At 44.5% G+C, this 12656-nt stretch overlaps 1 protein-coding gene across 10 annotated transcripts in view; it reads left to right on the forward strand.

Annotated features, from left to right (window-relative positions):
* RCL1 (RNA terminal phosphate cyclase like 1) overlaps nt 1–12656 on the forward strand; it is a 171504-nt gene that overhangs the window by 35746 nt on the left and 123102 nt on the right. For 9 of the 10 annotated variants that reach the window (XM_055087201.1, XM_055087204.1, XM_055087205.1 and 6 more), the window contains exons 6-8: nt 797–922; nt 4976–5132; nt 10767–10870. In XM_055087201.1, the coding sequence (XP_054943176.1) occupies nt 797–922; nt 4976–5132; nt 10767–10870 (387 nt within the window). Of the gene's footprint in view, nt 1–796; nt 923–4975; nt 5133–10766; nt 10871–11205; nt 11285–12656 lie in introns of those variants that run through there. The other variant, XM_028493949.2, reaches the window with a different exon arrangement.

A 12656-nucleotide genomic window follows, 5' to 3' on the forward strand; every position in this document is an offset into this window, starting at 1 on the left:
TTCTCAAGCCCCAACCATTTCATTTGAGTTGCTAATATCTTTCTCCTTTCCTTTCTGAGGGTGCCCTGTTGTAAAAGTGCTAATTACCAATATTTTGACCACAGGGTAGCAGTTGTGAGGAGCCTGTATCATCCATAAATAGAATCATCGACACTTAAATAACTGAAAATAGGCTCTGAAGTTAAACACAAAAACCTGTTTATACCTTTATAAACAGCCCCACTATGCTCTTTCACTAATGTTTTTCTGCCTTTCCTGTCAGCTTACCAGGGGGTGGATTGGGTCACACAGGGGCCCAGGTCAGTCCCAGTGTGGTGTCTGTTCTAGACTTAGGTTCCTAAGAGAAAGACTCAATGGTTACAGCAGTGGGGATGGTCAGAGAATACTTCAGAGAGAGCCTGGCTCATGCCCTATAGGGGGGCAATTGCCTTTACTTGTTCCAAAATTGAGGTGAACCATTTCTAGGGGAGGAGGGATGGGTAGGCAGTCTAGAGCAGGGTTGACAGCTTTTATTTTATACTTTCCAAGTGTCTATATTGTGTAGATGTTTTTCACCAAGGGCTTTTTATAACAATACAAAAAATTATATAATAATACAATAATAATAAATAAAAAGAATAATGTAAAAATTAAGTTATGGTACTACAAAGTTAAGTAATTAAATACAGGTGGAGAATAGAATGGATTAGAAGTCCCAGTTTGTTATGACAGTTCCACAAATATTTGCTAGCTTTATGACTGACTTTTCTCTGTTGTGGAGTCCAAGCAGAATGACACCCTTAACTCCAGGTTGCAGGTATTCGGTACGCGTATCACCTCAGATGGCAAACCGGATTGTGGATTCTGCAAGGAGCATTCTCAACAAGTTTATACCCGATATCTATATTTACACAGACCACATGAAAGGAGTCAACGCTGGGAGGTAAGTGTGTGTGCATCTTTGAAGCCTAATTCCCTAGCCACCCTAGCCTTTGTCATACTCCTGGTCTGATTGAAGCTGAAGTTGCCAGCTCTGAGGTTGGGCAGCCAGAGGAAGAATGATTCACAGTTTTTTTCCTTCCAACTTACCGCCATTGTCACCAACAGGCATCTTTTGAGCACCTATCACGTGGAAAGCGTCACAGTGCCCAGTGCTGGGTGATGAGGGGTTGAGACGCCAGCCTAGGGGAATTAAAGCCCAGCTATTAATAAACAGTGCTGCAAGCTTTAAATCCCATCTGTCCTCTGTTCCCACAAAAAATTAAAGTAAACAAGTTCTTCCATCCTGTGTAAATAACAGTTTAGGGGAAAAAATCCTTTGTCGGTTTAAGTGCCAGTCGGCTTCTCTCTCCATCAAGGGGAAAAACACCCCTAGAGCCAAAGAAAGTTGTTATTGCAGATTTGAGTTTGGTTTAGTTAGAGCCTTTGCAGAAGACCTTACTTTTGAAAATAAAAAGTTAATGATGATCTGTGTAATGAAAATATCTGTTTTAGGCTTTGGTTGTATATTTAGAAACCAGCGAGTTAGGGAAGCAATTAAAACCTAATTTTTTATTATGAAAATGTTAAGTATACAGAAGAGTTGAAAGGATAATACAGCGAACACTTGTATATTCCTACTACATGTAGTTAACAATGAATATTTTGCCAAATTTGCTTTCCTTGTGCGTGGGTTTTCTTTGTTTTTACCTAACCATTTCAATGTGAATGACGGTATCTTTACACTTTGAATCTGAAGTTTTCAAGTTGTGTCTTCTACAAATAAAAACATCAGAGACTGACTGTTGTGGGATAAAAAATCAGTTTTCTCTTAAGTTGTACCACAGCTCATCCTTTTTTATAGCTCTTCTGTCTGAGCTTTCTTTAACTTCAGGAAAAGAAGGAAAAAGAGGGTAAAGGAGGGGTGAGTGTGTTATGGGATCTCAGACCTTCGTGAGGCCCAAGGGAAAGATGAAGGTGACTTCAGAAATGCAGTGGTGGCTCATAGTCCAGAGCAACAGAGGTGGTGATGTCAGAGGTTAGAGTTGGGAAAGGGTTTGCGTGCAGAGCTGGCCCTTTTTCTGGGAGTTGGAAAGGTCAGTGATGGTCCCAAACCTTTGGTGTATTGCTCAAATACCATCAGTGTTTTCCTCATTCATAATGTGGGAGTGATAATAACTGCATCCCTAGGTTACTGTAAAGATGAAAAGGTCACATATGTAAGCCACCAATGCAATGCCTGGCACATAGTAGGTGCTACAGAAATGGTAGCTGCTAATGCCGTTATTTCCTTTTTCTCCTCTTCTTGGCCACAGGCCTGGAATTATGTGTCAGCTGTTTTCTGGGGAGAGGGGATTACGAGGGATGGGGGAGGATAGGTAGCAGTAGCAGCTGTCTGAATGGCCTGACTCGATAGTGCCTTGTCGTCCGGCCTCTCACTCTACAAAGAAGCAGAGCAGACCTGAAGGCCATGCTGCCTCCAGCTAGAGTGTGTCTTTTTATAATGCCATTGACGCAGCGTACCCTAGTGCTGGTCAAGGCCCATACTTGCTAATAATGAGTAGGAAGCTCACACGTGGATGGAGATGTGGGCATAATGTAGCCTTGTGGGTTATCAACTTCAAGCTCCACTTTAAAACTTACCTCTAAAACCAATGCATGATGTTAAGTTTGTGTTCCATTTTCTAAATCTCAAGCTACAGCTGACAAACGGTGATCTTCCTTCTCCATTATGAAATTATAAAGTCTTGGGTAGGTATTTTCCTCTTCTAATTCAGTGAAGTATCCACGTAGGTTAGGCTTATTGAAGTCTGGGAGTGAGAGTTATGTGTGGCCATGGCCTGGAACCTTGGTGGCCAGCAATTTTTGGTGGGCTGTGTCAGCTCTTTGACCAGTGTGGTCCCATTTTGATTTTCACAGTCATGACTTTTTGAAAAATCTAGTCCCTCACCAGTTGGAAAGTTTTGGAGGCTGTCATTTGCAAACTGTACCAATGTGCATCTTCAGTGAGGTCACTTGGTGATCAACTACGTTGTCAGCATAACTTGAAATAGGCCTTATAATACACATACCCCAAATTGGGGGGCGGGGGGCCATTGGCGTAGAGTACATAGAGCTTAATATGTTATTGTGTTGTTTTCTGTAAAACAAATACAATATCAAATGGAACGGTCCGGATTAAATATGAAGTTCATTGCAATAAGTACACACGCCTCAAAAATTTCACATGGATGGAAAAGTTGAGAAGTTCTTAGGAAATGTAGGTAAGTGGGTTAGAGCAGTGGTGGTGGCTTATCTCCTGGTTCTTCCTCCCTGCATTTTCTCCTCTCCATTTTGGCATGCCACTGCCTCTACTGATGAGCTGGGTGCCCAGTCCCTCCTCCTGGTCAAGTGACTCATTGGCAACTTGAGATTGTGCTTTAAATGTCCCATGATGATGCTGGGTGGTACGGTGTTAGATTGTTAAGCATGACTCAGAGTGCCCTGGAACCGGCATTCTCACTGTACCCTCTTCCCTTGGCAGGTGTTATTAATCCTTGGCTACATAGACAATCACTTTTTTTAAAAAGAAATTAAGGACTGACCAGTATAGTTCTTCCCTATTGTGAGCTCGTATTTAGTACATTTGAAACATAAATTTAACGCATAGTTTTTCTGAAACAAATATTTTGGCTGGTTTTGTGCTAGATGCATAGAAAGTGCTTCATGAATATGTATGTTGGATTGTGTTAAAGGAGGCTTTATTAAAGCTGTATTGTGCTTGCATGTGGAGTGTACTGCTGGGAAGTAGGTATAGTCGACCCTGGAACAACGCTAGGGTTAGGCGTGCTGACCTTCCCCTCAGTCAGAGGCCCGCGTGGGACTTAACGCCGTCGACCCTCCATATCCTCGGTTCCTCCACATCCTCGGATTCAACCAACTTAGGATCATGCAGTACTGTAGTACGTATTTAGTGAAAAAAGTCTATAAGTGGACCTGTGCCGTTCAAACCCTTGTTGTTCAAGGGTCAACTGTGTGTGTTTAAGAGGCACTGGGCAAGGTAGACGTGAGGTGTCAAATCCGGAAATTTTGTGGAGAGATGCTTGTTTTTATTGTTTGTGGACTGATTTTGTTTTGCATCAAACTGTCACTAAGCCTCGTGAGAGCAGGGACTCCTGTGCTTACCATGGCGCCCCAGTTCCCGGGTCTGTGGAAGCTTTCCCCCAAATGTTTGTTGGATGTACACGTACATGAGTCATTTGTGGTACTGGAAAGGAAGGGTGTTAGGGTCTGGCTGTTGGTGGTTGAAACACACAGGTGAGAACATGGTGCTGGCTTATTGATTATATTAAGTGAATTCTGAGTTAGAGATGTCCCTTGGGGACAAAAACATAAAGGTGTGCCTTCTCTAGGCCCTTTCTCCTCGTGTGGTATTTCTCATCACAGGGGAACAGCCTGCTGTTTACAGGAGAGCTGTAATCAGATGGTCTCCAGGCTGCTTGTACTTCTGGGCTGGTTGTGACTGAGGGCTGAGCGAGTGACGTGGTGGAGAACTTGCGTCGGCTTTGGAATCTGGAAGATTTGTGTTTGAAGCGCATCTCAGTCTCTTTCTAGCTGTATGGACTTGGTGCAGGTCACTTGATTTGTCCATTTCCTCAGTTGTAAGGTGGGGATGGTATTATTTACTCTGCAGAATAGTGTCGAGCCTCTACCTCAGAAACTAGGGGCTCTATATGTTGATTGTTAACAAACTCACAGCAGGATCTTTTACAATGTAGTGAGTGGGGAAAGGTAAGGGAGAGCTAGGGGAAGGGAGGGCTAAAAAGAAAAGCAATGCAAATTTGCATCACCTTTGGTTCTGTCACATGTATGCCCTTACTGTGTCATGTGTATGTCCAGTGTGAGCTGGGAGGTACTCTAATAAGACCTGATGTGACCAGACAGAATGCCATCAAAAAGATGTTTGTCTTCTCTTTTTACTGGTGAATGTGAACACCACTTCGTATGCTACTCAGTGTCTGTGACTTTGAATTCCCAGATCTCCAGGCTTTGGACTGTGGCTGGTGGCTGAGACCACGAACGGCACCTTCCTCAGCGCTGAACTGGTCTCCAACCACCAGGGCCAGGGGGCAGCCGTGCTTCCCGAGGACCTCGGCAGGAACTGTGCCAAGCTGCTGCTCGAAGAAATCCATAGGGTATGTCCTCCGCTTCTGCAGGTCCGGGAGAGGAGCCATCAGGAAGCAGTTCTTTGTGTGTCATTTTTATTCGTTAGCAACTTTCTTCCTCTTTTAAGGGCTTCAGTCAAAGAGTTAGCCTCTTCTTACCCTTTAGACAGTTTAGCATTAACTAGCTTAATGGATTAGCTAAACTAGTCAGTGAGCAGAGGCCCAGCCCCACTGGTTTGTTAAATATGACAGGTAAGTTTTTTTTTTAATATAAATTTATTTATTTATTTTAAATGTTTGGCTGCGTTGGGTCTTCGTTGCTGCACGCAGGCTTTCTCTAGTTGCGGCGAGCGGGGGCTGCTCTTCGTTGCCGTGCCCAGGCTTCTCATTGCAGTGGCTTCTCTTGTTGCAGAGCACAGGCCCTAGGTGCATGGGCTTCAGTAGTTGTGGCACGTGGGCTCAGTAGTTGTGGCTCGTGGACGCCAGAGCGCAGGCTCAGTAGTTGTGGCGCACAGGCTTAGTTGCTCCACGGCATGTGGGATCTTCCTGGAGCAGGGATCGAACCCGTATCCCGTGCATTGGCAGGCGGATTCTTAACCACTGCACCACCAGGGAAGTCCTGGCGGGTAAGTTTTAATGATCGAGAGGGCAGAGAACTGGAACAGAGTCATACAGGAGAGAGAAGGTGAAAAATGAAGCAGGTTAGGCAGTGACTGGCCAACTGAAGAGCACACACCCCCCGGAGCAAAGCAGGGACCTTTTCTCAGCCCCCTGTCGTTGCCATAGGGGGATGGGGGCTCATTCTTTTCAGATTTTTCAAGAGAAGCTGGAATCCTGGATTTGTGTGTGACAGTTAATTCATATAGAAAACAGTGTCAACAGGCTCGATTTTGTAGGGTGCTTGGGAGCACATAGAAGAGTGTCTATGGAAGGCCAGCCTGTGTCAGAGTACAGTAGGGGCTTGGGAAGAGGGGACAAAGAAAAGATGACACGATGATGAAGACAAGACTGCACTGATTACCATTTTGCTTCTGCTGCCCTACTGGTGGGACACAGCTTAGACCAGTCTGGCCAAGCCTGTCCCCTCAGTTGCCACAGTCCTTTCTCTCTGTTGATCCATAAGAGCAACATGCACATATGTACACACACACTTTACTCTGTTTCCCAGGGACAGCTGAGGCGACCCAAAATAAGCAAGGAGGAAATTGGAAGAGAAGGAAAGATGATGGCAGGAGAAATAAGATAAGCTGCCTGAAAATTCATTCTTTAAGATCCTGTATACTTGGTTAGAGGAGAGTCACAAACCTGTCTCCAAGATTTCTGTTAGTCTGCACCTCAGGAAGGTGAAACCCTTTCCTTGACATGCAGAATCCAGGACAGGCTCCAGGGATGATCATTCCTCTGCTGTGGATGCACACTGGGGCCCACATTCTTAAACTGAGCACTAACAAGAACTATACACTCGTCTCTCGGTGTCCACAGGTGATCGGTTCTAGGACCCCTCCTCCCCCCAGTGGATACCAAAATCCGTGGATGCTCAAGTCTGTGTTTCATTACCGCCCCCCTCGGCCCCCCCAAGTATCCACAGGTTCTGTATCTGCTGATTCAGTCATCTGAAATTGAAAATCAATCTGTGGTTGGTTGAACCTGTGGATGTGGAGGGCCGACTGTACTCTGGGTGATTCGCTATTGGATGGTGTAGAGTGTTAGTAAATTGTCTTTTTTCTCCAGCTGAAAAGCCTTTTCATCTCTGTACTACCTGTGTATTTATTCTCAGTTATTAGACATCTCTGTGGTTCTTTCCTGAAGTCTTCTAGGAAGTTTTGCTCTGTTTAAAGTGGCAAAAATCACACGTGAGCCCAGTGAAATAAAATCAGTAAGGCTGGTACAGTGGTGATTTTGTTCTTTAATTCTTCCTTTTGCCACTGTAATTTATTAATCAGTGTGGCAAGGTGATGCCTGGGTCATGGGTATTGATCCCTGCACAGGCCTCACTAAGGAAAACAGCTTATTGCCACAGTCTACTCCCCTGATCAAAGTCAGCATTTTTGAAAATATCTCATTGGTCACAAGGTGGAACAAGTAGGAATGAACTGTTTCAAAGTTCATTAAAATTTCCAGCTTATTTAGTGTCTATCTAATTAAATGGAAGACAAAGAACCTATAACTGTGTCCTCAGTAGAGGGACCCCATTGCCTCTACTCACCATTCAGCTAGGAAATAGTGGAGGAAGGAGATAGTCTATCACAAGAAATCCCTCTGAGCAAGGAAATACCGTCTCATAATTCTTGAGCAGTCAAGATCTGGCCTCAGCTTTTTCAATGCAAAGTCTTTCCAATGTTTGATGCTAAATTTAGTGATTTTTGAAAGATGGATTGGGCTTCCCTGGTGGCGCAGTGGTTGAGAGTCCGCCTGCCGATGCAGGGGACACGGGTTCGTGCCCCGGTCCGGGAAGATCCCACATGCCGCGGAGCGGCTGGGCCCGTGAGCCATGGCCGCTGGGCAGCAGTGAGAGGCCCGCGTACCACAAAAAAAAAAAAAAAAAAAGAATAAAAAAGAAAGATGGATAGTAACTAAAATTGGGGAGTAAATGGAGTAAATGACCAAGAGGTTGCCCTGCCAGTTACTCAGTTCAGGAAGTTTGTCATCTAGATATTTGTGAAGAAAGACTGCTGGAGACACGTGGGTCCCTCAGCCGCTATTGACTCGTGCAGGTTTCCCTGCCTTGGTCCTGGGGTGGTTGGCAGGCCTTCTCTCTGACTGTAGGGACACATCCCTCTCTTTCCAGTGGACCTGGGAGATTTGGATGTATCCCATTACAGGATAGCCCAGTGGGAGCCCCCAGACACAGCTGGAATATGAGTTTTGTATCTCCGTAAATGGCAGAGTAAAAGCCTCAGGGTGAAAGCGCAGTCCACCAGTCCCCAAGAGCGAAAACATGCAATCTGGATTAGGTTATTTTATTTTACTTTTTCTTTACTCTAGTTAAGTTCTGCTTTAAACCGTTCAGTAGTGGCTGGACTGAGTTTTTCGTTTTAAGTCATTAAGAAAACTTCTTTTGTGTGTGTCTCTGATCTTTAATTGCTAAAAGGATGAAAATGCATGCAGTTTTTATAATAATTCTTTGTAAGTCTGTGATGTGACGTGGTTTAAATAAGTAATAAAAATCCATCCCCTTTGGTACTATTTATTTTTGCCAAAGTTAATCCTCTGATCTAATTCCTCTTGTTCCATTTCTGTCTCATCAGTTACCAAGCCCTCTTGATTCTGTCCCAGGCTTTCTGGAACTGCCCTTTCCTATCCTTCTCTCTGTCCCCATCTACCACCCTCCTCCCTTCCATTCCCCCCTCCCCCGATATAGGTACTGGCTCTCCCTACTTGCAGAGGGGAAATCCTTTCCATACCCTCTTCAGCATCCTCTTCAGCCTAAATCTCCCCCTAAAGCTGCGATCTGATCTTTGTACTCCTGTGCTCGGAGACCTTCACCAGCTTCTCACTTCCCCAAAACCCATGGCCCAGTTAGAAAAGCCCTACCTCAGTCTGCCTACTCCACCTTATCCCTGCAGTTCTGCATACTTCTCCGCAGAGAGCAGACAGCCACTCTCAGGCTGGCCTCCTGGCTGGTCCTTGCCAGCCCTGGGTTGTATCTCCCCCAGCCTCCTTCTCTTCTTCCCTCTCCAAACCCTGCTCATCACTCCAGGGCCAGCTCAAGGCCCCATCTCCCCAAAGTCTCCCTCTGGTGCCAGGGGAGTGACAACCCCTCTCGCACCACCTTGGCAGTCCCGGTTGGTGCCCACAGCCCCCAGCTGCCGCGTAACTTCGTCTTCACCTTCACTTGTTACTGGTTCCTGCTCATATTTCATCTTTGTAATGAGATTGAAGCTACTTTGCACGAGGCTTGTGTCCTGCTGTCCAGGCGGCCCCGCCACTTCCCCTGTCGTATCCTGTACACAGACCCTAATATATTTACTGCAGTAAAATCTTGGTTCAGTACATAAGAAAAATCAATTGAGAATAGCAGAATAGCAACATAGCGCTAAGAAGCAGAGACTGAAGAGAACAGTTTAATTTTAGGCAATCTTATGAAAAGGAGAAAGTTCTGTAAAACAAATAGTTTTGTTATATCTTCTTATATTAATATATTTTGTCATATATTCTTTTATTCTCCATGGGTCAGGTTTTCCGTTTAGATGGAAATATATGTGCTGGAACTCCTCTAGTCCTAAAATTTGCTAAATGAGATAAATATTGTCCTTTATTAACTCAAGTAGGTTAGGAAGAGCAGTAGATTGCATAAAGGCTGGCAGTAGGATCTGCTTCTGATTTTCCTACTCCATTGTCCTCAATGAAGTCTAACAGCAGAGAATGAGTGTCTGTACCTGAGAATCGATTTATTCCCTACCCTATGTGCATTAAGAAAGGAGAAAGGTGTACCCACATAAGCAGCAGTGGGTGACCACTTATCCCATTCCAAGTCTGGGAGAATCTAGCCTTGAACAGTGATGTGCCATGGTTAGAAACTGGATTTCTTGTTGTGAAATATGCCAAATATGTAGACATTCAAGGTCATCCTGCTTTCAGTATGTACAGTGTAAATTTAAATTGTTTTAAATAAAGTTATCCCAGAGAGGATGATCTGAAATAAAGACATTCTTTAAGGCACAAATGGAAACAGCAGTAATGCATGCATCAAGCAGAAGCAAAATGGCTTAAGTGGTTGAAAAATTCGAGAATGAAAGAAGAAAGGCAACTAAAGCAGTTGTACTTCAGGAGAAAGTTTTTGGTTTTTTTTTTTGCTGTACGCAGGCCTCTCACTGTTGTGGCCTCTCCCGTTGTGGAGCACAGGCTCCGGACGTGCAGGCTCAGCGGCCATGGCTCACGGGCCCAGCCGCTCCGCGGCATGTGGGATCTTCCCGAACCGGGACACGAACCTGCATCCCCTGCATCGGCAGGCGGACTCTCAACCACTGCGCCACCAGGGAAGCCCAGGAGAAAGTTTTTGAAGAGAATTTTGTCCTGCTTATTGATTTGGAAGAACAGGGAAGATGGGGGAAAATAATGCATAAACAATAAGAATGGAGGGATCTGGTCTGAACAGTTCTCCAGTTCTAAGGCACACAGGAAGAGTTAAAGAGGGGAATCTAATGTGACATGGCAGGCAGTTTCTGAATGTAATTGAATGTGTTGTAGGTAAGACCCTTGAAAGGGAAAGGTCCTCTCATGTCAGATTAGCTGTGGTGTTCTATGACAGATTAAATAAGTAGAAATGTCATTCACTTAACCCTTGGTAATTAACTATGCATTGCCTTAAAATAATTATGCTTTTTTGCTTATATGTCCTGCTATGGCTTTAATTACGAAGGGAAAGTTTCATTTTTCACTAGATATACCTCAGTAAACTTAAATGTCTATTCATTCTGATAGTCTCAGCTCTTACAGTTGTTTGGATTAACTGTTAGTTTAACCCCCTACAGTTACTTGATATGAGGATAACTCTTTAAAAGACACTTATTCTGTTTTATTATTGCTTGAACTTTGCCGTCTGCTCTTCTGTGGTTCTGATACTCTGGGCATCGGTGTCTGTTTTTTTTTCCCTCTGTTTTGTTGGTTTTCCATGATCTGGTTTGGTACAATGATTAATCCTTAAAGTGTTTGTGTTTACAGGGTGGATGTGTGGACTCGACCAACCAAAGCCTGGCTCTGTTACTCATGACCCTTGGACAGCAGGACGTTTCCAAAGTCCTTCTCGGACCGCTCTCTCCCTACACGTGAGTTGTTTTCTTTCATCCTCCTTATGCTGTCCAGTTTAATCCTCCAGTCGAACAAAATGATGAGCGCTATCCTGTTCCCACCTGATTATGCTGATCCTTAAATGAGCTGGAGCTTGTCGCTTTCATCTGGTGTTTAACAAGGATTTTGCTTTCCTTTCTTTCCTGCAGTTTCTTCCTTCCCATCTGTCATTTCTGTGTCATTAAAACTGCATGATCAATATTAGACAGTTATGTCTGTGCTTTAGATATTGTTTCCATTTTGGAGGTAAACTCCTGCTTCTGTTATAGCTTGGGTTTTATTGTTAGTTTTTAAAAATCCCTCTTTTTCCTAGCTTTAGCAAAAAGGACTGCCTTTTTGTCCAAGAGGCAAAGTTCATAGTAACACCACTGGACTAGGAGGGAAGTGCAGAGGTGAGTTTGAGGCCATGAGATGTTATCAGAAGTTGACTGTTGGGGTATTAAAGCAGGCATTCTGCAAAAAAGAGCAGATCTTCAGAAGACTTGAATTCTAAACAGCACAGTGAAAGAAGCACTCCTGTTGATAGTCGGTGAGGTTGCTGTGAAATAGCCTGTTTGAGCACTGACATCGCTGTACATGTGTCTGTATACTTGAAGATCATTCTATGGCCACCTGTGGGTGGGAAGCTGGCGGGGGGAATGGGCCTTGGGTTCGAGGAAATATTCAGGTAGATATGAGACTGAACTGTCCTTTTTCGGTTATCATGGTACCGATGCTGTATATCTGAAAGGTACAGTACTGTGATAACTGAAGAATGGTGGTGCCATCACATTGAGAAAGGGGCGGGCACTGTAGAGGGGGCAGTGTACCATTGGACCCCAGAGCTGGGAGTATAGAGACCAGGAGATTCTTTTGGAGGCTTTTTTTTTTTTTTTTTTTTTCTGTAAGTTGGTGGTGGAAGGCTTTTTGGAACAAGGAAATGGAAAAGAATACATTGTTAGCATTGTGGGAAGACTGAAAGCAGGAAGCTGGTGAGGCCCACATTATCTCCCGATAACTTGTGTAAGGTGTTTCACAGGAAAGGAAACCTGAAATTGAGTAATCCGAAGTGGCATGCTAACATCTGGAATCAACATTGCCGAGAGAGACTTTGTAGTTAAGGCACTTGGAGAGGTGGTGAGGGCTGGGAGCACAGCACCTTAAGTGTAGAGATTGGCTTCCCAGCGAGTTTGCTGGAAGTGGCTGACAGCTGTGTGGCTGCCACAGCACCCTTCACCCTCTTAGCTGGTCTCATGGCTGCTGCTTTCCCAGCCTTGGCTTCAGGACAGCAGAAGGCCTGGCTGCTCACACAGCATGAGGCGGTGTCTAGAAATGTGTGTGGTCGTGGGGCATGGGGTTTGGCAGAACATTATGTGAAAAATGGAATGTATATTTTTATTTTTCCTTGACACTTTTTTTTTTTTTTTTTTTTTTTTTTTGCTTTTAGAGATTTTTTTTCAGTTTGGCTACAGGGCCTTGTATACTCTTTTTAAGTCAGCAAACTCTTTGGAGACCATCAAGATGTGACTGGACATTTTTAAAAGTTCCTGTGTCCTTGACACACCCCCTCAACAAACATTAATTACAGTGTCTTGTCTTCCAGAAACCTTGCCTAAAATTACACATCTCCTGGGAAAACAAAGTGGTCTGCTCTGAATGGAGCTTTACAGGAGTGGGACAAATTGCAAAATTTTGTGTTTTGAGCCCTGGGGCTGGGACTTGCAAGACAGTCTTCTTCTGGATTACCTGCCCCACCCCTCCGCCCGCCCCAGGGCTTCCTGCAAG

This window comes from Physeter macrocephalus, chromosome 9 (assembly GCF_002837175.3).
Source record: "Physeter macrocephalus isolate SW-GA chromosome 9, ASM283717v5, whole genome shotgun sequence".
Taxonomy (NCBI): Eukaryota; Metazoa; Chordata; class Mammalia; order Artiodactyla; family Physeteridae; genus Physeter; species Physeter macrocephalus.